Here is a 24,169-nt window from a genome sequence, read left to right on the forward strand (position 1 = left end):
AGCTATGGTTCTGTAAATGTAGTTTTATACCATAGCTGCATTGACCTGAAACAAATTAGACTGCCAGATATTTCTCCAGCAGAGATGGTTTATTCAAGATCTGCAGACAATTGCAGTTCAAGGTCTGCAGCCTTGGGGAGCCACGTGCAAGTCCCCACATGGCAAGGGAGGGAGCTGCTTTTATAGAGTGGAAAGGAAGGTGGGAGGGCTGTAATTAACAAAGAGTCCATGGCTTTTCATTGGCTGAGCCTTCGCCAGCAAGGAAGATAGCCTTCTTCCTGTTGGGCTCTGCTGTCATCACAGGGCTTGAGAGCTCCCCCTGCTGGTCTCCTGACTCTATTTAGTTGAGATTTTTGTTTATTAATTTTTTTACAGCTCCTTTGCTGAATGTGCTTCCCTCTTTGATTTACTTAACAAAATGGTATTTGAAAAGGCCAGCTCAGTACATTGCTTTATTTCTTAGGCAAAATTTTCTTTCTGTGATAATCCTCTTTGAGTCAAGATGTAGTCATGAAAGATACAATCACTTCAAATAAGAGTTTAGTAAGTAAGCTGATGGAAAGCTGAGAAAATGTGTCCCTTGTCCCTCAAAATTAGATCTGTTTCCCAGCTAGATCACTGGGTAGCCCTTTAAATTTGACTAGTCCATTTACTCTTTGCTCTTCTAAGATAGATTCTCCTTTTTGGTTTAGATGAAAGGTTTTGTAGTGGTTGATATTGCCAGCTTTTCCAGCTTTATTAGTATTATGATTAGTCCTTTTATTTAATTAAATATTAATTGATTATTTTTGGAACTTTTTTCAATAAATACAAATTATACATGCTTTTAAATGTATTTCTGTTGTGTGTACTTCCAGATTAGAACAGTCTGACATCCTGTCCAATATTCTGGACACTGTTATTAATTCCTGTTGAATTGTGATGAGTGTAGACATGTCCCATGTGCAAACATTTCTGCCACTCAATAACTCAAAGGGAGTGTGAGTTAAATATTTTTAAGAGCAGCTTTTAGGAGATATATTTTACATACCATAAAAATCACTTTTTAAAAGTGTATAAAATTGAATGATTTTTAGTAAATTTATAGAGTTGTGACATCATCACCAGTCTAATTTTAAAGCACTTCCATCACCCTGAAAAGAAACACTGTACTCATTTGCTTTGTTCTTCCCACTCCCCTCAGCCCTAGGAAACCACTGATGTCTCAGGACATTTGCCTTTTCTGGATATTTCACATAAATAGAATCATTATGATATGTGTTTTTTTGGCTCTGGCTTCTCCCACTTAGCATTGGGTTTTTGTTGTTGTTTTGCTGTTGTTTTTCGATGTTTGCCCATGTGGTAGCAGGTATTCATTCTTTTTTATTGTCAAGGAGTATTCCATTCTATGCATATATCACGTTTTGTTTTTCTGTTTAACAGTAGATTGACATTTGGGTTGTTTCCACTTTTTGGCTATTATGAACAATGCTGCTATTAAACATAAACATACAAGTCTTTGTATGAACACACGTTTTCATTTCTCTTGGATATTCATCTAGGAGTGGAATTGCCGGGTCATTTGGTAAATCTAGTTAACAGTTTAAAAAACTGCCAAACTGTTTTCCAAAGTGGTTGCACCATTTTGTATTTCCACTAGCAATGTGTGAGGGTTCTGGTTTCTCTAAATCCTTGCTAATACTTGTTCTTGTCTGTCTTTTTGATTTTAGCTATCGTGTTTCTCTAACAAGTAATGACATTGAGCCTCTTTTCATGTGCTTATTGGCCATTTGTGTATCTTTGGTGAAGTATCTGTTCAGATCTTTGCCTGTTTTTTAGTTGGGTTATATGCCCTCTTATTACTGAGTTTTCTTTTATCACTTATGCTTTTGGTGTCATTTATAAGATATCTTTGCCTAAGCCAAGGTCGCAAAGATTTACTCGTATGTTTTCATCTAACAGTTGTATAGTTTTAGCTCTTATATTTAGGTCTCTGATCCAGTTTGAGGAAAAGGTCCAAATGAATCCTTTTGCACATAGATATTAGTTTCCCAGTGTCAGTTGTTGAAAAGATTCAACACTGAATTGCCTTTGTTCTTTCATCAAAAACCAGTTGTCCATAAATGTGTGAGTCTATTTCTGGATTAGGTTCCATTGATGTATATATTTTTACCAAAAACATTTTTTAAAAGATTCTTTACTAAGTCTTGAAATTTGATTTATATGAACACCATTCTGTCATTGGTCATTTATCAGACCAATTTAGATGGGTCAGGGGGAACACTTAGAAGACTTGGTGTTCAGGAATGGCGGTCTCCCTCTGCGTGTTAGTCCTTCAGCAGCATTTATTTAGCTCCAACTGTGTGATAGGGCACGATGCCAGGTACTAACTCTCACAGATGCCGTGATGGGCCTTGCAGGTAAAGACAAATCCCCTGCTGGGAAGTAGGTGGTGGAGTTCATAATTTTATTTCCTGAGTTTCTCTTTTTTCCCCATCACTGGGCAGGCACTCAGGGGCCCACAGCCGAGGGCAAGGCTAAGGTCACAGGCAAAGTACAGATGACTAATCTTTTATTTATTGAACAAAACTTCTTTGACAGTCTGCTGTGTGAAAGGTAATGTGCAAAGCATGAGGCATTTATAGTGAGGCCCTAAGACACAGCTCTGTCCTTTTAAGGGGCTTCTGCTTGTGTATATCACATACGTAAAACTATTCTTTAAGGAAAATGATGATCGGTGTCTTGGTATAAACCAAGGAATGTGGGAGGGCAGAAGAGGGAAGCCTTCATGGTTTGGGCAACATTAGAGCTTGACCTTGAAGGAAAAGTAAGATTCAATAGCCGGAGGAGGAGTGGGACAGAACAGCATTTTGGGTAGAAGGAATAACCATGAAGCAAGCAGAGAAATACAACCGACAGTGGGGGCTTTGAGAATATGACCTCAACTATTCAGCCAACATTCCTTTCAAATTCTCTTAGCTTTTGGGACTGGACATGCAGCTGTCCCATTAAGGCATTGGGACCTACATGGCCTGTAGTGTACCCACAGCTGTGTCCTGGGTTCACCTTTGGAAGTGTGGCCCCTGATTTGCTAGGTGGTACCTGGCTCCAGCCTAGTCTTGGTGAAATGTGTCTGTTTAAAAGAGAGGATGCTCAGAACAGGGGCTGGAGGGGAAATAGTGTCCACTTAGATTTTAGGCTTTAGTATGAGATACACATGGGCATCGCCTCTGATTCTGGTCGTGAACACCTGCGTGGAGTAGCTGTTGAGCATTTGTGGTCCATGAGTCTCTGTCGAGCAGATTTGCATCTGGAAATTTGGCAAAATTGTAATGTCATTTAGGAGATGATCACTTTTTAAAAATTGAAGTATAGTTGATTTACAATGTTGTGTTAATTTCTGCTGTACAGCAAAGTGATTCAGTTATACATATATATACCTTCTTTTTTTAATATTCTTTTCCATTATGATTTATCATAGGACATTGAATATAGTTCCCTGTGCTTTACAGTAGGACCTTGTTGTTTATCCATTCTATATATAAAAGCTTACATCTGCTAACCCTAACCTCCCACTCCATCCCTGGGAGGTGATCACTTTGAAGAAATTGATGGCATCTTTGCAAGTTTGAATCTTCCCACAGAAGATATAATTCTGTAGCAGAGATTTGTTTCAACAACAGCATATATAACGTTTGTCAAAATTTTTTTTCAATAAGTAATTAATGGAATAATCCAGTATTTATGATTCCATCCAAACATATCTGTTTCCTAGGTATGTTTAGCAGTGGTTTTAGTTTGGAAAATATAAATCATGGTACTGGGGGCCTTGGAGTTTCATGTGGATTTAAGGAAACATTTTAACAGGCAAGAGGTTTTAGGCATTAGCATGGATGGGAGCAGAGGCAGAGGAATTGCATCGTCTGGGGGTGTCTTTAAAAATAGTTTCCGTGTTCATCTCCCCATGGCAGTTGTCTTGGTCATAATCCCGGGTTATTTCAAAGGTTTAATGAGGAGGATGCAACCAGTTGTTCTCAGTTGTTTACTTGTAAGGACTTGAGGACATGGGCTTATGTTTAATGAAGGGTGAATTAGTTGCATGTAAAGTATCAGAGAGCATCATGGTATTGTTAAGGCCTCAGAACTATAAAATGTGCTCCTGAGAGACCCCTGAGATTTTCCATTCCTTGAGACTTCAAAAGACGTGAAGCAACCACTTGTGTCATCCCCCTTTGGAAGTCTCTCGCCCAGTGTTCTGAAAGGGACACGGGAAGTGCCCATGTTGGTGTGACCAGAAGGCAGCCCTGCTCGCTGGCTCCCCCGCCCTGGCGCCTTACCCACAGTACCTGCCCCACTCCCTCCACGAGGGTCCTGCTTCCTCCCCAGCCTGCAGCCTGACTCATCTTATAACCATTCCAGCAAGTGGCACGCACATGGCTAGTCATCCTCCGTGAAGGAGATGAAGTTAGTCCTTGAGGGCTCAGTTGGTTCTTGGCTTTTCTGTGTGCCCTGTGATTGTGCTTCTTTTTGCTATAAACAGCTATGTTGTAAAAGGTATTTTATTCATTTAAAAAATTTTAAATTGAAGTATAGTTAATTTACAATATCATGTTAGTTTCAGGTGTACAGCACAGTGATTCAGTTTATATATATCTATATATATATATGTAGATATGTATATTCCTTTTCAGATTCTTTTCCCTTATATGTTATTACAAAATATTGAGTACAGTTTCCTGTGCTATACAGTAGGACCTTGTTGGCTATCTATTTTATGTATAGTAGTGTGTACATGTTAATCCCAACCTCCTAATTTATCCCTCCCCCACGCCCTTTTCCCCCTTGGTAACCGTAAGTTTGTTTTCTATGTCTGTGAGTCTCTTTCTGTTTTGTAAATAAGTTCATTTGTATCATTTTTTTAGATTCCATATATAAGCAATATTGTATGGTATTTGTCCTTCTCTGTCTGGCTTACTTAGTATGATAATCTCTAGGTTGCTGCAGGTGGCATTATTCCATCCTTTTATATACACACGCACACACACAACACACAACACACAACACACACACACACACACACACACCCCATATCTTCTTTATCCATCCGTCGATGGACATTTAGGTTGCTTCCATGTCTTGGCTATTGTGAATAGTGCTTCAATGAACATTAGGGTGCGTGTATCTTTTCGAATGATGGTTTTCTCTGGATACATGCCCAGGAATGGGATTGTAGGATCATATGGTAGCTCTATTTTTAGTTTTTTAAGGAACCTCCATAGTGGCTGTTACCAATTTACATTCCTAACAACAGTGTAGGAGGGTTCCTGTAAAAGGTATTTTACATGGTGCCAAAAGAAAAGAGGATAGTTCCTATTGGGGGCAAGTGTCCACTTCATTGTTGAATTACTGTGGAACAGGTCTGGCATTGACAGCCTGTAGGGCGTTTGAAACAAGCCCCAAGGAGATGATTCAGCTCAAAAGTATTCAGTAAGCAGAGTTTTTGTCACTCCCCTCTGTCCCTCTCCTGGACTCTTCTCTCCGCACTCAGCAGCTGCCAAGGGTCCTCCTGCCCCCTCCTCAGCGTTCAAAGCTCTTACTCTGGACTCCCGGGTGCCCCGCGGTGCCTCCCCCCCCTCCTCCAACGCCCAAAGTTATTCCATCTTATCGCCAACCATGGTCGAGGCTTCTTTGAAATGGATAATAGACAGGTATTAAGAAGAAAATCAGTCTGCTAAATTGACTTGGCATTAAGGGGCAATGACTGGTATGTTTCTCTATTCCAGGAGCTGTCTTTATTTTCATCTAGGAACTGGATATATTTACCTGAATGCATCTCCAGTTTCTAATAATTAATCTGAACCTAACTTAGGATGTTGGAGTCATTAAGTGGGGGTTTATTGAGGATATACACACTTTTTGAACTAGTTGTAAATTTTGGTCATGTCTGTAACTTAAATGAAAGTTTAAGAAATAATTTTACATGATTTTTCTTAAAAAATATGCACAATTCTGTTTCAAAACTTTTCCAGTAAAAGCTAGAATTTGACAATACAGTGGAATCTGTTTAAAATGTTGGTGATAACGGAGCAGGACTTTGATACTGTAGTTATGGGCTACCTGTGTCAAACAGGCTCATTTTACGTCCAGTTCTGTTTTTAGGACTTGGCACATATGAGCTCATGTAGTGCATCACTGGTTTAAAAGTATTCAGCAGAGGGCTTCCCTGGTGGCGCAGTGGTTGAGAGTCTGCCTGCCAATGCAGGGGACACGGGTTCGAGCCCTGGTCTGGGAAGATCCCACATGCCGCGGAGCAACTGGGCCCGTGAGCCACAATTACTGAGCCTGCGCGTCTGGAGCCTGTGCTCCGCAACAAGAGAGGCCGTGATAGTGAGAGGCCTGCGCACCGCGATGAAGAGTGGCCCCCGCTTGCCACAACTAGAGAAAGCCCTCGCACAGAAACGAAGACCCAACACAGCCAAAAATAAATAAATAAACAAAGTAAACATTGCGTTTAAAAAAAATACATTAAAAAAAAAAGACTAAAGTTTAAAAAAAAAAAGTATTCAGCAGAGTTGTCATCATTTGTCTTGTGACATCACTGTAGTCACACATTTACATTGATTTCAAAATTTAGTTTCATTGACTAGCTTATTAACTATTCATTAGAAGTAAGTGATTCTGATTCCCATTTTCTCAGCTTTTTCTTCCTTTTGCCCAGATTGTGAGAAGGTGAATGGGAAAGAGGTGAGTATAAAAACGCCAGTGATTGGTTCCTTTCCTTTTCCTTATGTTATCATTGAAAACTGCTCTGATAGATTAGGACTTGCTGTGATTTCTTGAAGTGATAGTTTAAAGAAAGGTTTATGTAAGTAATGAGCTAGGAAGATATTTTATAAACTTTTAAAAGGAGAGGCCCACATCCTCCTGCCAAAACATCGCTGTATTTGACCCTCAGGACAGTCTTGGGCAGAAACATCCTTTAGTCTCATCTGAAAAAGCCCCCTCCTACCTTTTAAAGCCTACATGGAGTGGATGACGCTGATGTCTTTGTGAACCCATGCTCCTTTGTTTGACATTGTAGTATAGAGGTTGTTTAGACCACATCTTTTTTTTTTTTTTAATAAATTTATTTATTTATTTATTTATTTATTTTTGGCTGTGTTGGGTCTTTGTTGGTGCACATAGGCTTTCTCTAGTTGCGGCGAGCAGGGGCTATTCTCGTTGTGGTGCGTGGGCTTCTCATTGCAGTGGCTTCTCTTGTTGCGGAGCACGAGCTCTAGGCACACTGGCTTCAGTAGCTGTGGCTCGTGGGCTCTATCTAGAGCACAGGCTCAGTAGTTGTGGTGCACGGGCTTAGTTGCTCCGCGGCATGTGGGATCTTCCCGGACCAGGGCTAAAACCCATGTCCCCTGCATTGACAGGTGGATTCTTAACCACTGCGCCACCAGGGAGGTCCCTAGACCACATCTTTAATGAAAATTAACTTCAAAAACAGTGGGCAGATACAAAATAATTAATATGCAGAGTAATTGATTTCTGAGTTTATTTTTCCCTTTCAATTACATTATTTATAAGTGTTCAGCACCAAGGCCTATACAGCTCTGCAGGCGATAAAAGATCCACAGGACAATGGGGAGACACATGCAAAAATAGATTTTTGTCTGTTTTCCTGTGGACCAAAGGGAAGACCTGGAAGGAAAGGTAGACCCAAATCAGACCAAACCAAACCAGAACCAGCCACCAAACCCCAAACAAATTGTTACAGAAAAGAGCTTCTTGCTTTAAAATTTCTAAAAATCGGAATTGCCTTTTGTAAAGGTTCCTACGACAATGGTGAAACTGTACAGAAGAGAGTATAAGAAGTACCTGGGTGAAACAGTGACTAAAATGCCCCCAAATCATGAAGTGTTTATCAGTAAGAAAGATGCTCTTATTTTATTTAACAACCTGTAGTTCTACCTTGTAGTGAAAGACTAGAGAAGACCTTGTTGTTTTTTGCTTGTTTTTTAACTGACTGTAGATTGTCAACCTGAAAGCTTAAAAGAGAAATCTTCTTTGTCCGAGAACTAATCAGGTCCAATATGGAGTAGACAGATTATTTGTACTACTTAGGGCCAACACTGAGTTGTTTAAAACTCTTCATTATTTTATTCATTAATACCCTATGATATATAACAAATATCTTTATTTTATGGTTAAAAAACAGTGAAGGAGATAAATTATGTATGGCCTTAATGCTGACCTAATATACTGCCTAGGAAAAAGCATGATCACCTGTTTATTACATCAGATAAGGATATTTCCCTTTTATATTTTTACCTGCACCAATTTAGAATTTATGGTAATTTAGGAAGAGTCTGAGCTGTGGTTTTATTTTTTCACCATTCTTAAAGAAATAGTACTGGAATAAGTTTGTAATAACTGTTCAGATAAGGCACCTAAGCGAATACATTGTTTTGAAGCATTTCTGTGTATTTTTAAAGCATCAATTTACTTATCAATAATTGATATGGTAACATATTAATAGAGTAGGACTTGTAAGGAGCTCTCCCAGGAGAATGTGGTTGCTTATTTTTCCTGAGTGTGTTTGTTTGAAGTCAAAAAATTACATTAAAAACATTTTCACTTATAGTTTTCCCTGAAGCTGACTGTCCCCTTTCTCTCCACCCAGGGCAGTGAGGCGCTCTCACTTGGGACAAGCCTTCTTTTATTATTTATGTGGCTTTCTAAAGATAGGGGTTGTTTTCCAGAATACTGTGTCCTTCAGATGTAGAACTGCTTTAAGAGAGGCCTGGCAGTCCTTTCTGGCATTTTGCTCCTTGCTGCTGGGTTGGGAGGCATGCAATTTACCAAGGTTCACTGATGGAGTGGCCTCTGTTTGCTTTTCTCCCCCACCGAGGTACCTTTCCTCCATCCTTGCCTACAGATTGGACCTTTGGCGGCTTTATCTGTGCTTCAGGTTTGCTCAAGATAGTTAGAAGGTTTATATTGGTCAGATACTGTGTCCTCATTCTGCGTGGAAGCCTTCAGTGGCTGTCTTTGCTTTGCTCAGGGAAGGTCTGTCCTTGTTCAAGTGGCAGGTCAAGTCCCCCCCACGCCCCGGCCCCCTTCCACCCTCATCCCCTACCTCACGTTTCCTTGGTTCACGGGCGCTTTCCTTCCCTGAAACTCACCCTACAGCTGCACGCACCCTCACCTGACTCTTTGTTCTGGTTCTTTCTTCCACCTGGAACACTCCCATCTTTGTGGGGGGACTTCTCAGACTCCAGACCCCTCTGTAAATTTCTGTCATCCTAGCCTGTGGGCCTCAAGAGGTGGCATGCTCTTATTATTCAACTTTGTACCCTTAGAAGTCAATTGATACCCTGTCATATGATGGATGCTTACTAAATATTTGGTGACTTGAACTGAACTGCAGCTCCACTGTGGCAGTAAGTTTAGATATGGGAAGTAAAATTTTTGTGGAATTTGTCTAGATTGACATCAGCCACTGCAGAGTCAGACTTTTGAAAAAGGTATCCTTGAACATTACATAAGCAGCTATATGATGATCTGATCTTCACGGTTGAATTCGATTTAGCCCACGTAAAATCAAACAATTACAAGTCAACAAAATAAAAATTTTGAGTGGTATTTTGAACAGTTAAGCCATTTAGATGATACAGACCTGGCATGATCTACTCTGTTCTCTATCAAAATTAAAACGGAAGTATTTAGTATGTCATCACCAGGACCTTGTTTGGAATCTCAGCCCACCCCCCTTCTACTTTTATTTCCCTTCCTTAGGAAACTCTTCTTAAGCAAAAGATGAGCGCCCTCTAGGGGTGAACTGTAGGTGCAATGCTGTACACATGTTTTCAAAAGCACTGCAAAATTCTGGGAGTATTGTATGAAATATAGAAGAGGATGCTTCATCCCTGTTATGTAATTCGAGTTATATAATTTAACCACAGAGTGTCTCAAAGTGCTTTCACATTGCTCATCACTTCCTCGAGCACTGTTTATTCAGACAGTTTTTTGTCCCACAGGGAGAGAATATCCAAAATGGGAAGAAAGAATGTTTTATTAAAAAGTGAAAGCGGAAGGTTGAGACTGTTGGCAGTTTGCAGTCATCTGTGAAGGAAAGTTACCAGGCCAAATGTCTATGACTCAGACTTTGGACAAAATAAAAGGCTTTTCTGTGTCAGCTTAACTATTTAATCCCTTCCTTTTTTCACCCCCAGTTGATCACATGATCAGATATTTCTCTACGACCCCAGTTATTTTCACGCAGTTCATCCATTACCACTCCTTCCCCATAATGTTAATTTTTCTCTTTTTTTCCATAATGTTGATATTTAATTTTTAATTAACATTCTCTTTTACCCTATTCTTTTGTGGTGAAGAAAATGAGCCATTACTTATAAAGCACTTAAACAGGGTCAGGTGCCTAGTAATAACTCATCATTTATATATTTTTGTTTATTTTTGTTAATGCTGGAGTGATAAAGATGAGAATAATGGTATCTTACATTTATGTAGTGTTTTTCATATACAATATTTCTCTAGACCCTCAGAATGATCCTCTGAGACAGGAAAAACAAGCAATATTCCATGATAACCAATGACTCAGGATGTTTTCAAGCATTATAGAAGCTAAATTAGTCTGTTTATGTATTTTTTTCTAAAATTCTTAAGAAATTAAGCCAGAAGTCTTAAGAGTAGCTTTCCATTTTACATATTTTCTCTTTTAAGTTGACACATTGATTTTTTTAAAACAATGACAATTTTATTTTCAGATCACAGAATTTTTGTTCTCTGGTTTGAACTCGAGGCCTTCTGTTTTCAAACTTATTTTGCAAGTGAAAAAATTGAGGTTCAGAGAGTTTGGGCAGTTGGTACTAGTTCATGAGACCTATGGCAGAAACATGGCTAAAATCCTAATTTTTTTCCCCTTTATAACATGTTTTCTCTTTTCCTAACGTGGTTTTACTTGGCATAATCTTCTTCTTCTCTAAACATGCCTAATTTAATTTTTCTTTATTGTTGCATAAATATGATGGTGGAAAAGGACACCTTGCTGTGGAAAGTTTCTCTGATGTAGATGGTTTGGTTCAATCTGGCAAGTTGTGAAATTGCTTTCCTGTGAAATATGTGTTCAGAATCATACCCATCTTTTTTTTTCTTTTATTGAAGTATAGTTGATTATAATGTGTTAATTACTGCTGTGTATCAAAGTGATTTGGTTATACATATAAATAATTCTTTTTTTATATTTTTTTCCATTATGATTTATCATAGGATATTGAATATAGTTCCCTGTGCTATACAGTAGGACCTTCTTGTTTATCCATCCTATATATAAAAGCTTACATCTGCTAATCCCAAACTCCCAGTCCATCCCCCCACCAACCCTCTCCCTCTTGGCAACCACTAGTCTGTTCTGTATGTCCGTGATTCTGTTTCTGTTTCATACATAGGCAACCACAAGTCTGTTCTCTATGTCTGTGATTCTGTTTCTGTTTCATTAGATAGGTTCATTTGTATCCTCTTTTAGATTCCACATATAAGTGATAGCATATGGTGTTTGTTGTTGTCTTTCTGACTTACTTCACTCAGTATGACAATCTCTAGTTGCATCCATGTTGCTACAAATGGCATTATTTTGTTCTTTTTTTATGGCTGAGTAATATTCTATTGTATATATGTACCACGTCTTCTTTATCCGTTCATTTGTCGATGGACGTTTAGGTTGTTTCCATGTCTTGGCTATTAATTACACCCCATCTTTAACTGTCCTGAAGTGAGAAAGACAGAGGAAGTGCATGTGGATTGAAGTGTGACTCAGGCAGGCCTCAGTGGATAAAGGGGACCAGAGCGCATGGCCTACTCAGCTCTGTGTGTTGGTTACTGCCCTGCGGGACCCCATCCTGACCGTGCACTTGTGTCCTACTGTACCTTCCGAAGATGTCAGACCTGCACTATGGAGTTGTCTGTTTTGAGGGATTCAGCAGCTGGCCAAGGGTCAGGAGCTGCATAATGTTGTTTATATAAATGTGATCTCTCATGTCCCTGCTCAGGCTTTTAGAGTTAGTCTGCTTTCTGCTTACACTGGAGATACATAGAGGAGCACATAGATTTAAATGCAGTGATGTGCATGAAATTCACAAGCTTAGCTCCTCTGCCTTGTTTTTTTAATTGAGGTATAATCGACAGATAACATTGTATTGGGTTCAGGTGTACATCATCATGATTTGATATTTGTATACATTGCAGTATGATCACCACAAAAATCTATAGTTACCATCCATCACCAGACAAAGTTACCTTTCAGGATTTATTCTCTTGGCAGCTTTCAAGTATGTGCTAGAATATTATTGACTATAGACACCATGCTGTACATTACATCCCCATGACTTACTTATTTTATAACTGGAAGTTGGTATGTTTTGATCCCCTTTGCCAGTTTCACCCACTCCCCATAACCCTTCCCCTCTGGCAAACACCATTCTGTTCTCTGTATCTGTGATTTTTGTTTTGTTTCGTTTGCTCATTTGTTGTTTTTTTAGATTCCACTTATAAGTGAAATTTGTTCTTCTCTGTCTGACTTATTTCACTTTGTTTAATTCCCTCAAGGTCCATGTTGTTGCAAATGGCAAGATTTCATTTTACTGGCTGAGTAATATTCCGCTGTTTATATACCACATCTTCTTTATTCATTCATCCATCTATGGACATCCTCTGTCTTGTTTTTAAGTAGGCCCTTAGGCTTATAAATTCAAGCTCATGGCTTGGAATGAGACCACGTGAATTCTTACAGTGCTCTAGTATGTGAGTAGAAAATTAAGTATTAGTACTCATTTCATAAAGTTGCTTTTCTGCACGCATGTGTGTCATGTATGTCATAGATTTGTTCCTGAAAAGATCCTTGGAAATTGGTTCATCTCTGAAATGTAATTGAGTACTTCAGGGGATTGTCTTTTAATGGTATTTATTGAATGGAAGGTAAATATTGAGTTGGCCAAAAAGTTTTTTCCGTAGCATCTTATGGAAGAACCCAAACAAACTTTTTGGCCAACCCAATATTTAATGGAAGGAATAATCTCTTTGTAACTTATTTGGATATGTATAGATTTTCTGAATAAGGATTGCCTGAAATGTGTTATGATATGCTCTTGTTTTTAGAAAAATGAAGTATTTTTGAGCTTTCTATTACTGTTGTATCTTGTGACACCAAAGAGTCAGCTGATATTCCTTGGGAATTAGGAAATCAAAATAAAAATGTCAGCTTGTGAAAATGGGGACACTTGGTTAAAAGTAATTTGACTGTTTCAGTTTTCCTTACCACTTTATAGGTACTATTGGCATTAGCAATTACTTAGAGCTATTGGGCCCGAGTTTAATGCATATATTTTTTGTAGTAATGATGCATAGATGGATAATTGAATATTAAATTAATGGAATATTAAAAGGTTCTGTGACTTAGGCAGAAAGTCCCAAACTACTGTATGGGAGGTGGTAAATTTGATACAAAACTCTTAAGGGAAGTTTTTTCTTCACTAATCAAATGTATTTTCTGACAATAAAACATACTGCAAAACATGTAGATAGTCAGTTAAGATAATAAAATTTAGCTGCTTTTTTAGACCCAGAAGACTTACCCATCAAAGGCTTGCTTCTAGTTTCCATTAGGCCCTTTCTTGCTGGTTGCTCTGTAGTCAGAGAGTTTTGACTATACTTTGGATCTCTGTATTATTTTCTGCTGTATATTCACTTGACATTTTGCAAGCTCAAAGGAGTTTGACTCATGTGTATAAACCTCCAGAGTGTATCACACAGACAGGGAGCATGTAGGGCTGTGCCCGAGTGATGCAAGGGGGATGCTGGTCTCTGCCTCTTTCAGGACCACTTCCTTGACTCCTTTCCTGAGAGCAGCGCAAAGTAACGCAGCCCAGAATCCCCCAAAGGTGAGAACGTGGAGATGAACCAGCCCACTGTGGGACAGCCATTCTCACAGCCTGCTCTGTCCTTGTCTGTCTGGCAGACACCTTACAGTGGGCCAAGCATTCATTCACAGGAAGTGTCCCTGTGTGGCTAACTAGCAGAGTTTGGGGGAAATCTTTGGTGGTTTGAGCTCTAAAATCAGAAACTTAAACGAGGCCTGTTAACTTGCAGCTAGTGTAAATGTGGTTATGAAAACCCTCCACTGGGAGGGATAAATTAGGAGGTTGGGATTAAGATATATACACTACTATATATAAAATAGATAACCAACAAGGACCTACTGCATATTACAGGGAACTCTGCTCAATACTCTGTAATAACCTATATGGGAAAAGAATCTGAAAAAGAATAGGTATATGTATATGTATAAGTAAATCACTTTGCTGTACACCTGAAACTAACCCAACATTGTAAATCAAATTACTTCAATGTAAAGTAAAATATTAAAAAAGAAGGTATCCAAAAAAAAAAAAAAAAAAAGAAAGAAAGAAAACTCTCCACCACAGGAAGATTTATGCTGTACAGAAGAATTTTGGACAGAGGTCTTATGACCTCACATATATGAATTTTTAAAAACCTTTTATTTTGAAATTATCATAGACTCACAGGAATTTTCAAAAATAGTATACAGAGTCTCATGTACCCTTTCCCCAGCCTACATCTGTGGATTTTTAAAGTGTGGAGTGTGTGCCTCTGGCATCCTGGATTTTGTGGCCCAGAGATTAGGAAGACCAACCAGGGGATAAAAACTCACCCCTCTTGCTGAGGTGGCTTTGGTTGCTGTATCAGGAATCATGATTCAGGTCAGGCATTGCCTGTATTTTGGAAATTGTAACTCCATGTAGTTGTCCAGATTTTTATTTATTCTGTTGTGTTAAAAATTTAACAGTTTTACTTGTATGAATTATTAATCTGAAATTTACTTTTTTTAGTTTTTAAATTTTATTTTTTAAGTAGTGAGAGAATACTAATATTTTTAAAAACACTACATGAATGAACACATGTACATGAAGGAATGTTTTCTTCTTGTCCCCTTTCTTGTTTGAGTCTTAAGGATGATCTGGGTTCTAGGACCGAAAATTTTAAATTGCTTTTTTCTGTGTAGGTTCGAAAACACGTGAATGATCTCTATGAAGACTTGAGGGACGGACACAATTTGATCTCTCTTTTAGAGGTTCTTTCAGGAGACACCTTGGTAAGTTTTAAATTTTGTTATTTATTTTGAAGAACATGTAATCCTTTTTGCATATGACTAGTATGTTTTCAGCACAGACTGTTCAGAGGTTTGCAGCATTCGTCTTTTGAGCTGCTGTGAATTCTGCCTGGAAAAAGAGTTCTGGTTAGATTATGAAGCATTTTCAGACTTCAAATGATGTGCATTTGGGAGATGGAAGTACTTTGATGACCTTGCTTATATAATCAATTCTATAATTAAAATACTACTTCTGTTCTTTTTTACCTTGGGGTTTTTTTTTTTTTCTTATCAGAAGTTGGATGCATAATATAACCCCCTATAAAAAGACTCACAAATAGCAAGCAAATAAGCATCACTTTCTGACAGATGGTCTAACCCCCTCCACAGGTGTCATCTCCTTTTTTGTGAACATTTCTCCCCCTTCTTGGTTACCTGGTCTCCTTCATTAAGTTCTGTTCATGCTCTTCTTTTCATTTCTGGTCTGTCTTGTGTCTTTGCTGTCCTATCTTCTGTCTGTTATATTCATTAGCCAAGGGAACGAGATTTTTTGAAGACCTTACGATTGGTGAGTGCCACAGAAGCATGCGAATATGAACAGCATGAGGATGTGGAGGATGAGGATAAGGGGGTAGGTGTCGGCCCCCGTAACTCCACTAACCTAGCCTTACATGCGGTGAGCGCTAACACGATAGAGTAACCCACGGGTTTGGGCTCCTTTTTAGAAAACTATAGAAAGGACCAAAACCCACAGGGAGATGGATGTGTGTGTACCAACAACTTGGACAAAGGACATATTTTCTCTTTAAATTTATTTCTGTATTTCTGTGCACTGCATGGTATTTGAACATATGTGCTTAAATTACAGGATGGCATTTGAGCTAAAGAAATTTATATACCTTTTGTATAAGTATGGAAATCTTATAACCAGCCCACTGATTTTAATGCAAATCTATTCCACTTCTGAAATTAATATTTCCAACATAACTGTCTTTTGTTTTATTTGAAGGAATTTACGGACATTTATTTAATATTTAAGATTATGCTTTAAATCATTCCTACTGGCAGTAGGCATTTGAGGGACATTCTTTACCTACCTTATATGTCTTGTTTTATTTAGGGGGGGAATATTTAAAATGCTAGAATCCTGACAGAGCTCACAGAGCTGTTTAATCCCGGTGACACTCAACTGACTCAGCCTACCTTTGCAAGACAGATGCGCTTCTTTTGTCATCATGTCCCTAGAGCCCCCTGATTTTATTGGAATTTGTGCTTTTGTGGATCCAGTGGGGAATTCATCACCATCATTTCTCCTGTTATATGGAACTTAATTTCCCATTCTGTGGTCTGCTGTCTGTTTTAATTCTGCTGCCTTTGGCTTCAGCAACCTATTCATGTTTGAGCAGCTCAGCTGTCAGTTTTCTTTTTTCTTTTTTTCCCTTTGGAAGATTTTATGTGGTAAATTTCAGCTCCATTCTTTGTATTTTTGTTGAACATTTTCTCAGGTCTGTTTCCTTATGTTTTCCTTCTGCTAACTTGTGACGTTTCTTAAGGGAAATGGCATCAAGGAAAAGAGTTAACGGTTTGTCAGTTTTCCTGAGACAGCAAATCATCATGTCCATCCCCAAGCAGTGTAAAACTGTTATTGAGTCCAACCGATTTTGTGCAAAACGAAAATAAAATAAAGAGGAAATATATTACATGGCCATAATTGCTTTTCTCTCTTCCTCTATCATGGCTAAGTAAACCTCCACTGTCTTTCTCCTTCTTGGTGATTTTTATACTAACTGCATGCTACTTTACCTCATTTTCATTAACATGCCATACATATATAATTATAAAAACCCTCTTGATTTAAAGTTTATTGAGAAGGCAAAATGGGGAATGGTATTTAATTCTTTTTGTGCACCTGTAGCTAAATAACTGTAGGCTAGAATTATAAGATAGTGAATATGAAAAGTGTATATGTTCCGTGGTATTTTCTCTTTTTCTTTTGTTTAAATATTTGGAATAAAGGATCTGTTTAAAATAAAAAGTACTCAGAAAAATCCCAAGTTTAAATTCAATCTCAGATAATGCAAAAAATTAAAAATATCATTAAAAAATTTAATGGATCTACCCAAGCAGTAAATACTGTTTTGACATATTAAGATGAGCGTACAGTATATTTATATAGTGTATTCAGCATACGTGTATTTAGCATGATCAGTGGTATCAGAAAATACAGTGTTTTTTATACCCTGCATTTTTCTGTTCTTAGCCCAGAGAGAAAGGTCGGATGCGTTTTCACAGACTACAGAATGTACAAATTGCACTTGACTATTTGAAAAGACGCCAGGTATGATGTTTTTCAAAGACTGTAATCATATAAACATACGTGACTGAATAAATATGCATAGGACCATGTCAGGGAATGAAAAGGTTAAAGTTGACTGTGAATTATAATCATTAAACTTGTGCTTTCATGAGACAGATGTTTTAAAATGTTTTTAAACATTTGTTCCAAAGAAAAGGAGGTTAATAGTAGGTGTAAGCCCAGAGGAATCATAAGTGGCTACATTTCCATCTGAATAGGAGCTACTGATTTTCCTTCTGTTGGAACTGGAATGCTTTTGCCTAGGAATTTAATGACATTTTAGTAGCAACAGAATGTTAAGAATGTCTATGAACAGTTCTTAGTAGTGGGGAGACAATACTTCATTTTTTATTAAAATTACCTTATTTTTATAAAAGATAGTTTACATAATACTTTTTAAAAACTTTGCATATGTATTTTTAATACATAGTTGTGAGGAAGCAATAGTTTATTTTTTATAAGTAGATACAACTGGATAATTTAGAAGTAGCTAAAAATAAAACAGTTCTGAAAACAATCCCGGACTGGCTTGCGGTTTCAGAAGAAATGGTGGAAAAGAATGAACAACGTATTGGATTTGATCTTGATTTGGTAGCATTGTGTATTATAGTGATATAAGGCAAATAACTGGTAATTTTCAATTAGTAGAAAAAGGAGGAGACAAAGAAACTCAGGATAACTGAAAGTTACTGAAAACAGTGAGAAATCCGAGGTGGCAACAATTTCGCTTTTTAGTGGAGTAGGAAGAAGAGAAGAGAGGGCAAGGAGGAGCAGGAAACACTATCTGTTATTAGTCCTTCATTTAGTTTATTATGAGCATCAAAGTGCTTTTAGTTATTAAATTCTAGCAAATACTCAGTGCTTATATTTTAAATGTTATTGGTATTTGCCTTACTATTCTTAATTCTAGTGGAAGTTTACAGAAGGATTAATGGTTAATTATGTCTCCTTGTCGAAATATTTTTGGCAGTGATTTGTCCAGGAAGTAAAATGTTAGGTATCATTGTCTTGAATTCATGATAGATATTTAATTCTTTTACCAGGAAGTAAATGTTAAATATCATCCTTACATTTATTTACCTGAATGCATAATTGGACAGTTGATAAGCTTTAAGTCTGATTATTGTATTATTTTTAAAGTTTTGAACAGTCTTCCAAATGTCCAGTGAGTTATATAGTTACTTATCTTGGTAGCAATCTATGGTAGACAAATAGAATAATAACGCTAGTTTTTTTTTTTTTAAACACTCTTTATGACCAAAGTGTAAGAAAGTTGTTAAAATTATTTGATGGTTCAGAATAGTTTCCTACTTAATTGTAAAATAACGCTTATTTTCAAAAGACAAAATTATTTCTAATTTAAAAATCTTAAGCATTTAGGACTTCTCGCTTGAATTTTGTTTTTGTTTTGACAAGTGTACTTTTAATACTTGCTGTAGAAGACAAAACCAAAATAATATTGATTTCTTTCCTTTGTAGTTCCTCTATAATTTGCAATCTAAAATGAGTGGGGATGGGAGTAAAACAGTAATTTAAGGATTACTGGTATTTAAATTATTCAGGCTTTTTTTTGTATCTGTAATTTAGAATCACTTTTATGTAGGTAAAAATAACTCATGTGCTGGTTTGAAAAATATTTTGTTTTATCTCTTCTTCACATACAAAACAGGTGAAATTAGTGAACATTAGAAATGACGACATAACAGATGGAAATCCCAAATTGACTTTGGGATTAATATGGACAATAATTTTGCACTTTCAGGTAAGCCTGATTTTCTTAACTGTCATTTCTTTTAGCCTCATTGCTCGTTTTCAAGTGGTTCATATGAAGGGTGAATTACACATTCACATCCAAAGGAGGAAGATAAATTTCAGGCTTTCTTTCTTTCTTTTTAAATTTAATTTTAAATTTTATATTGGAGTATGGTTGATTTACAATGTTATGTTCGTTTTGGGTGTACAGCAAAGTGATTCAGTTATACATATACATATATCCATTCTTTTTCAGGTTCTTTTCTCATATAGATTATTACAGAATTTTGAGTAGAGTTCCCTGTGCTGTACAGTAGGTCCTTGTTGTTTATCTATTTTATATATAGTAGTGTGAATATGTTAATCCCAACCTCCTAATGTATCCCTCCCCCCACCTTCCCCTTTGGTAACCAAAAGTTTGTTTTCTAAGTCTGTGAGTCTGTTGTTGTTTTTAAATAAGTTCATTTGTATCATTTTTTTTAGATTCCACATATAAGTGATATCATATGATGTTTAGGTTTTGTTTCTTAAACAATATATTTGTATTGTTCCTCTCAGTAACATGCTGCTTATGAACTTGGCACCCCATTTCGTGTTGTTGAAAGCTTAAAATACTTGTAATCTCAGTGTTCAAAGACAGAGATTCCCTTTTTTTGAATGTAGCCACATTTCTTTGTTTATTGGCCAGCATTACCTGATTTAGATACATAAAATTTTATGATTCAATCCTTATTTAGAATGGGTTTCATTGATATTACAGTTTCTCAACTCTGCCAGCTGTTTTCTCCTAGTTTTATAGACACTAGGTGGCAGTATCGTTCTCATAAAGACATCTCTTGAACTAGAACCATCCATGTTTCCTGTAGAGCTGCACTTTCTCAAACTAGGTTTAAGGAGAGTAAAGGCAAATGTCTTAACTATGAATTATTATCTAATTACCAGTGCCAGTTAAAGGCTGATCTTGATCTTTGGTTTTTATAAAATGATGCATTTTTTAAAAAATCATCTTCATTTGATTTAAGGTGAGTCCTAGTTTTGGAACTGGCTTTGGGTTTGTCAATCCCTTGTGTGACCATGTGTGTGCAGCGCGCAGAGCCTGGCCTGTAGTGGGCACACAGCGGGTCTTACTGATTGATGGCTGTGTGGGTGGACCTTGCAGGAGGAAGAGAGAACTTGCCAACTTCAGAAAGGAGCTGGGGTTTCAGACCAAATTTTGGGAGGAAGAAGACTTATTTCTAATCTTTAAAAAATTTGACTGGGATACAGGGTTTGTAGGAGAATGGTGGAAAATAATGTAGTGAGGGCTCATTTGGGAACAGGATAAATCTGGCAGGGATGGACAGGTATAGGAAGTAGAGTCTTGTAGGTTCCAGGACCTGGAGAGGCAACAGAGTTGCAGCAGTAGGAATTAGGAGGAGGAGACCCAGGTCCCAGGAGACCAGGTAACCAGGTGTCAGCAGCCTGCCAGATGACAGGGCAGCTAATACAGGTGAATGTCCACTCAGCTGGGCTATTGATGGCTGGGAGATCCAGTATCAGGAAGTGGAAGCAGGACCCTCATTACTAGAGGACCTCATCTTTAAGGGACCTGGGGTAGTGAGTACTTACCCAACACAGGGATTTGGAGCCAGACCCCAGACCTTGTTACCAGCACAGGTGAAGTCTAGCTAGAACTGGCCAAAAAAGCAGATTTCACATGGTGTTTCTCAGCAGCTTTCTCAGGGATCCAGAACTTATAGGGTTGAAAATGCAAGAGCCCCATATAGGGAGGTTAGAGGCCTGTTGGATGGAACCAATCCCATCGTTACTGACCGCTGGTGATACAGGCTGAGTCTGGATCTTGAAGGTCAGAGTGGGAACCCCTGTGGGGCACACCCAGGCTCTGGAGGGACGGAGAGCTGAGTGTCATCATTGGCTCTTTTATCTGTGGCCGTGAAGGCATCGAGCAAGTGACCTAACCATTCTGTGGGCTCCAGTAAAATAAACAGAAATGATCACAGGCCATAGTCAGGGGTATAAGCTGAGAGGCTGAGGTGGTGCCTCCTAGTGGAGGCCAGTTATAGAGGCCAGGCAGGACTCAGATGGGGAAGAAAAGTTGAATCCAGGGGGTGGTGTTTTGAAGAAAGAAAGGAAGGGACTTGGTGACAGGGCATGGAGGATGAAGGAGGGGGATTAAAGATGGCTCTGAACGGTTAAGCCTGGGAGATAAGAACCAGTAATGGAGGTGAGGGTAAAGGGAAAGGTAATGACCTTCTGCATGGGTTTGATGTTCTGATGGGATACCCTGGGCTTCTGTGTGCTGAGCAGCTGGAAATGTGTGAGCAGAGCAGAACTGGGGAGTCAGAGGTACAGGTGATAAACCTGGGAGTTTCCAGAATACAAGTGGTCCCTGAATCTGTCAGAGAGAAGGGATCTTCAGAGGATCCAAGGGAAGAGCATGTGTGGAGAAGAGCAGAGGGCAAAGGACAGAAATTTGGGGAAGGCCCATGATTAGGGATGCAGTAGGAAGATGTTCCATCTGGGGAAACAGAAAAGGAACAGTTGGAGACCTCTGGCTGGCAGCTGGCATCCATCTGGCAAAGCCTATCTCTAATATCAGTGAGCGTCTCCCTTTTTCTCTAACACCTTCCTGATCCTACAACACTCCTCTACATCCCTCTTTTTATTTATATTGAGATAGATTCATCATGGCCCTAGGTGACAGTCAGTTTTACCAACATTCTCCCAATAGATAGAACAGCATTCTTCACTTCTAATTGTAGTAACAAGAAAATGTAGTATTGACGAAACCAAGGGAAGATAATTGCAAGTAGAAAGGAACGGTGAGCAGTGTGAAATGCCACCAGAGAGCCTGAAAAAGTTAAGATTGAGTACGGGTTAGTAGTTTTGTGTAGGAAAAAGACATTGGGGACCTTGGAGAAGGTCCCCCAAGTTCCTGGGAGCAGAAACCAGAAAGTAACAGACCAAAATGTGAGTAAATGGTTGGAAATTAAAGGCAGTATGGTTAGACCCTAAATTAAAAGAATTGTAAAGCAAAAGATCATTCAAAAAAGAATTGCATATTAAGAAAGCTCTTTGGGGTTCAGGTGTCTTTGGAGGACAGAAGAGGACTAGCCATAGAAGTACCAAAGAAGTTTTGTTTCTTTTTTTTAACATTTATTTTTATTGAAGTATAGTTGATTTACAGTGTTGTGTTAATTTCTGCTATACAGCAGAGTGATTCAGTTATACACATATATACATTCTATTTCATATTCTTTTCCATTGTTGTTTATCCCAAGATATTGAATATAGTTCCCTGTGCTATACAGTAAGACCTTGTTGTTTATTCATCCTCTATATAATAGTTTGCATCTGCTAATCCCAAACTCCCAAGAGTTTGCTTCTTAATATGATCCTGTGGCATATATTATGAAATCCAGTGTATTTTAGGACCTGAGTTACAAGATATTATGACTGTTAAATTATCACCAGTATTTAAAAGTTAGACCAAGATTTATTTAAAATGAAACATATAAATTTTTTGGTAAAATTAAAATGTTCCTTTTCATTTAAAGAAATACTTTTCTTAGTCCTATGATAATTTAAGATTAGAACGATTTTACTGGTTATGCCAAGACAGAACCTTATTTATTGATTTAAAAATATTTGAGCATTGCAAATTGAATATCTGTTACAGTCGGGCTGTCTGAAGGTAAGCATTATCAATACAGTAATCCTGTATTATTTACCATATGCTAGATCCAGAGATACTACTTGTTACTGACCAGGGTTCTTGGCCTCCTTAATCAATAGAAATTGACTAGAGACCAGACAAGAAATTCAGGCAAGGCTTTATTGGGACCCCTGCTGCAGCAGGGGGAGCGAGAACAAGCAACAGGTTCCCTTGCTTGTTCTTGTTCCCTGAGTGGGGGGACGAGCTTGTTCCTTATACTGGGTGAGGGTAGGGGTGTGTCCAGGAGTCGGCCGGAGGGCTGCCTTAGGTGGTATTGAGTGCAGGGAGCACATGCCGTACCCTGCTTTTTGCTCTGGGCTCTTCAAAAGTGGCGGTTGGGTTTTTTGGGCTCTTTGTAGCTTTTGCCCAGAATTTGCCCCAACTGCAAATGCACGCAGTTATTTTTAGTCCCATACAGTTTCGTTGTATTTTGTTGCTGGAGGAGAGCTGTGTCCAGGTGCAAGCACTGCAGCACTGCAGCAAAGCCTGTCTCATTCAGATGATGAAGTATATCGTTCTATTGGGAGACTGCTTGTAAAACCGACTATAATCTGGGGTGATGAGTCTATCACAATACAAATAAAAATAGGGATGTAGAGGAGGGTGTGTTGTGGTAGGGTTAAGAAGGTCTTAGAGAATAAAGGAAACTATCACTGATAGGCTTTGCAAGATGAATGCCAGTTACCAGGCAGAGACTGAAGTGGGGCCATTTCTGGGGGAGGGAGCAGTGTGCAGTGGCCTGAAAATGGGCATTTGCTCTGTTTGGCAGGGCTGGAAGCAATTGCAAATCACTGGTTTCGCCTCTATCGTGTTAGTGCAAATACCAGCCATTATACTTTGAAATTCTCTTGAATAATGTTCCATTGCCAATGAAGACATTGAAAATCAAATTAAAAAGAAACAAACCAACAAACCTGAAGCTTTATTTTTGCCAGCTTGTCTTCTAGGATATTCAGTTTTTTTTCTGATGGAGATTAATTTCCCCTTGAAATGATTAAGGAAAACCTCACCATGCAGGTCTGTTATTGACAAGTATCAGCCACATTGCTAACTCGACTATTTAATTGAATATTTTTATTTAGAAAAATGAGTTCCATCTTTTGATCAGTCTAAAGACAACCTAGAGAAAGGCAATTATCAATTTTCTTTCCTTTTTTTAAAATAAATTTATTTATTTTATTTATTTATTTTT

General features: G+C 38.2%; 1 protein-coding gene across 16 annotated transcripts in view; it reads left to right on the top strand.

Annotated features, from left to right (window-relative positions):
- DST (dystonin) overlaps positions 1 to 24,169 on the top strand; it is a 502,757-nt gene that overhangs the window by 246,850 nt on the left and 231,738 nt on the right. For 9 of the 16 annotated variants that reach the window (XM_082347108.1, XM_082347103.1, XM_082347107.1 and 6 more), the window contains 4 exons: positions 15,068 to 15,157; positions 15,687 to 15,722; positions 17,415 to 17,492; positions 19,180 to 19,272. In XM_082347108.1, the coding sequence (XP_082203234.1) occupies positions 15,068 to 15,157; positions 15,687 to 15,722; positions 17,415 to 17,492; positions 19,180 to 19,272 (297 nt within the window). The remainder of the gene's footprint in view (positions 1 to 15,067; positions 15,158 to 15,686; positions 15,723 to 17,414; positions 17,493 to 19,179; positions 19,273 to 24,169) is intronic. The other 7 variants (XM_082347104.1, XM_082347095.1, XM_082347093.1 and 4 more) reach the window with 1 other exon arrangement.

The sequence above is a fragment of the Balaenoptera borealis genome (genome assembly GCF_965194805.1).
Source record: "Balaenoptera borealis genome assembly, chromosome: 12".
NCBI lineage: Eukaryota > Metazoa > Chordata > Mammalia > Artiodactyla > Balaenopteridae > Balaenoptera > Balaenoptera borealis.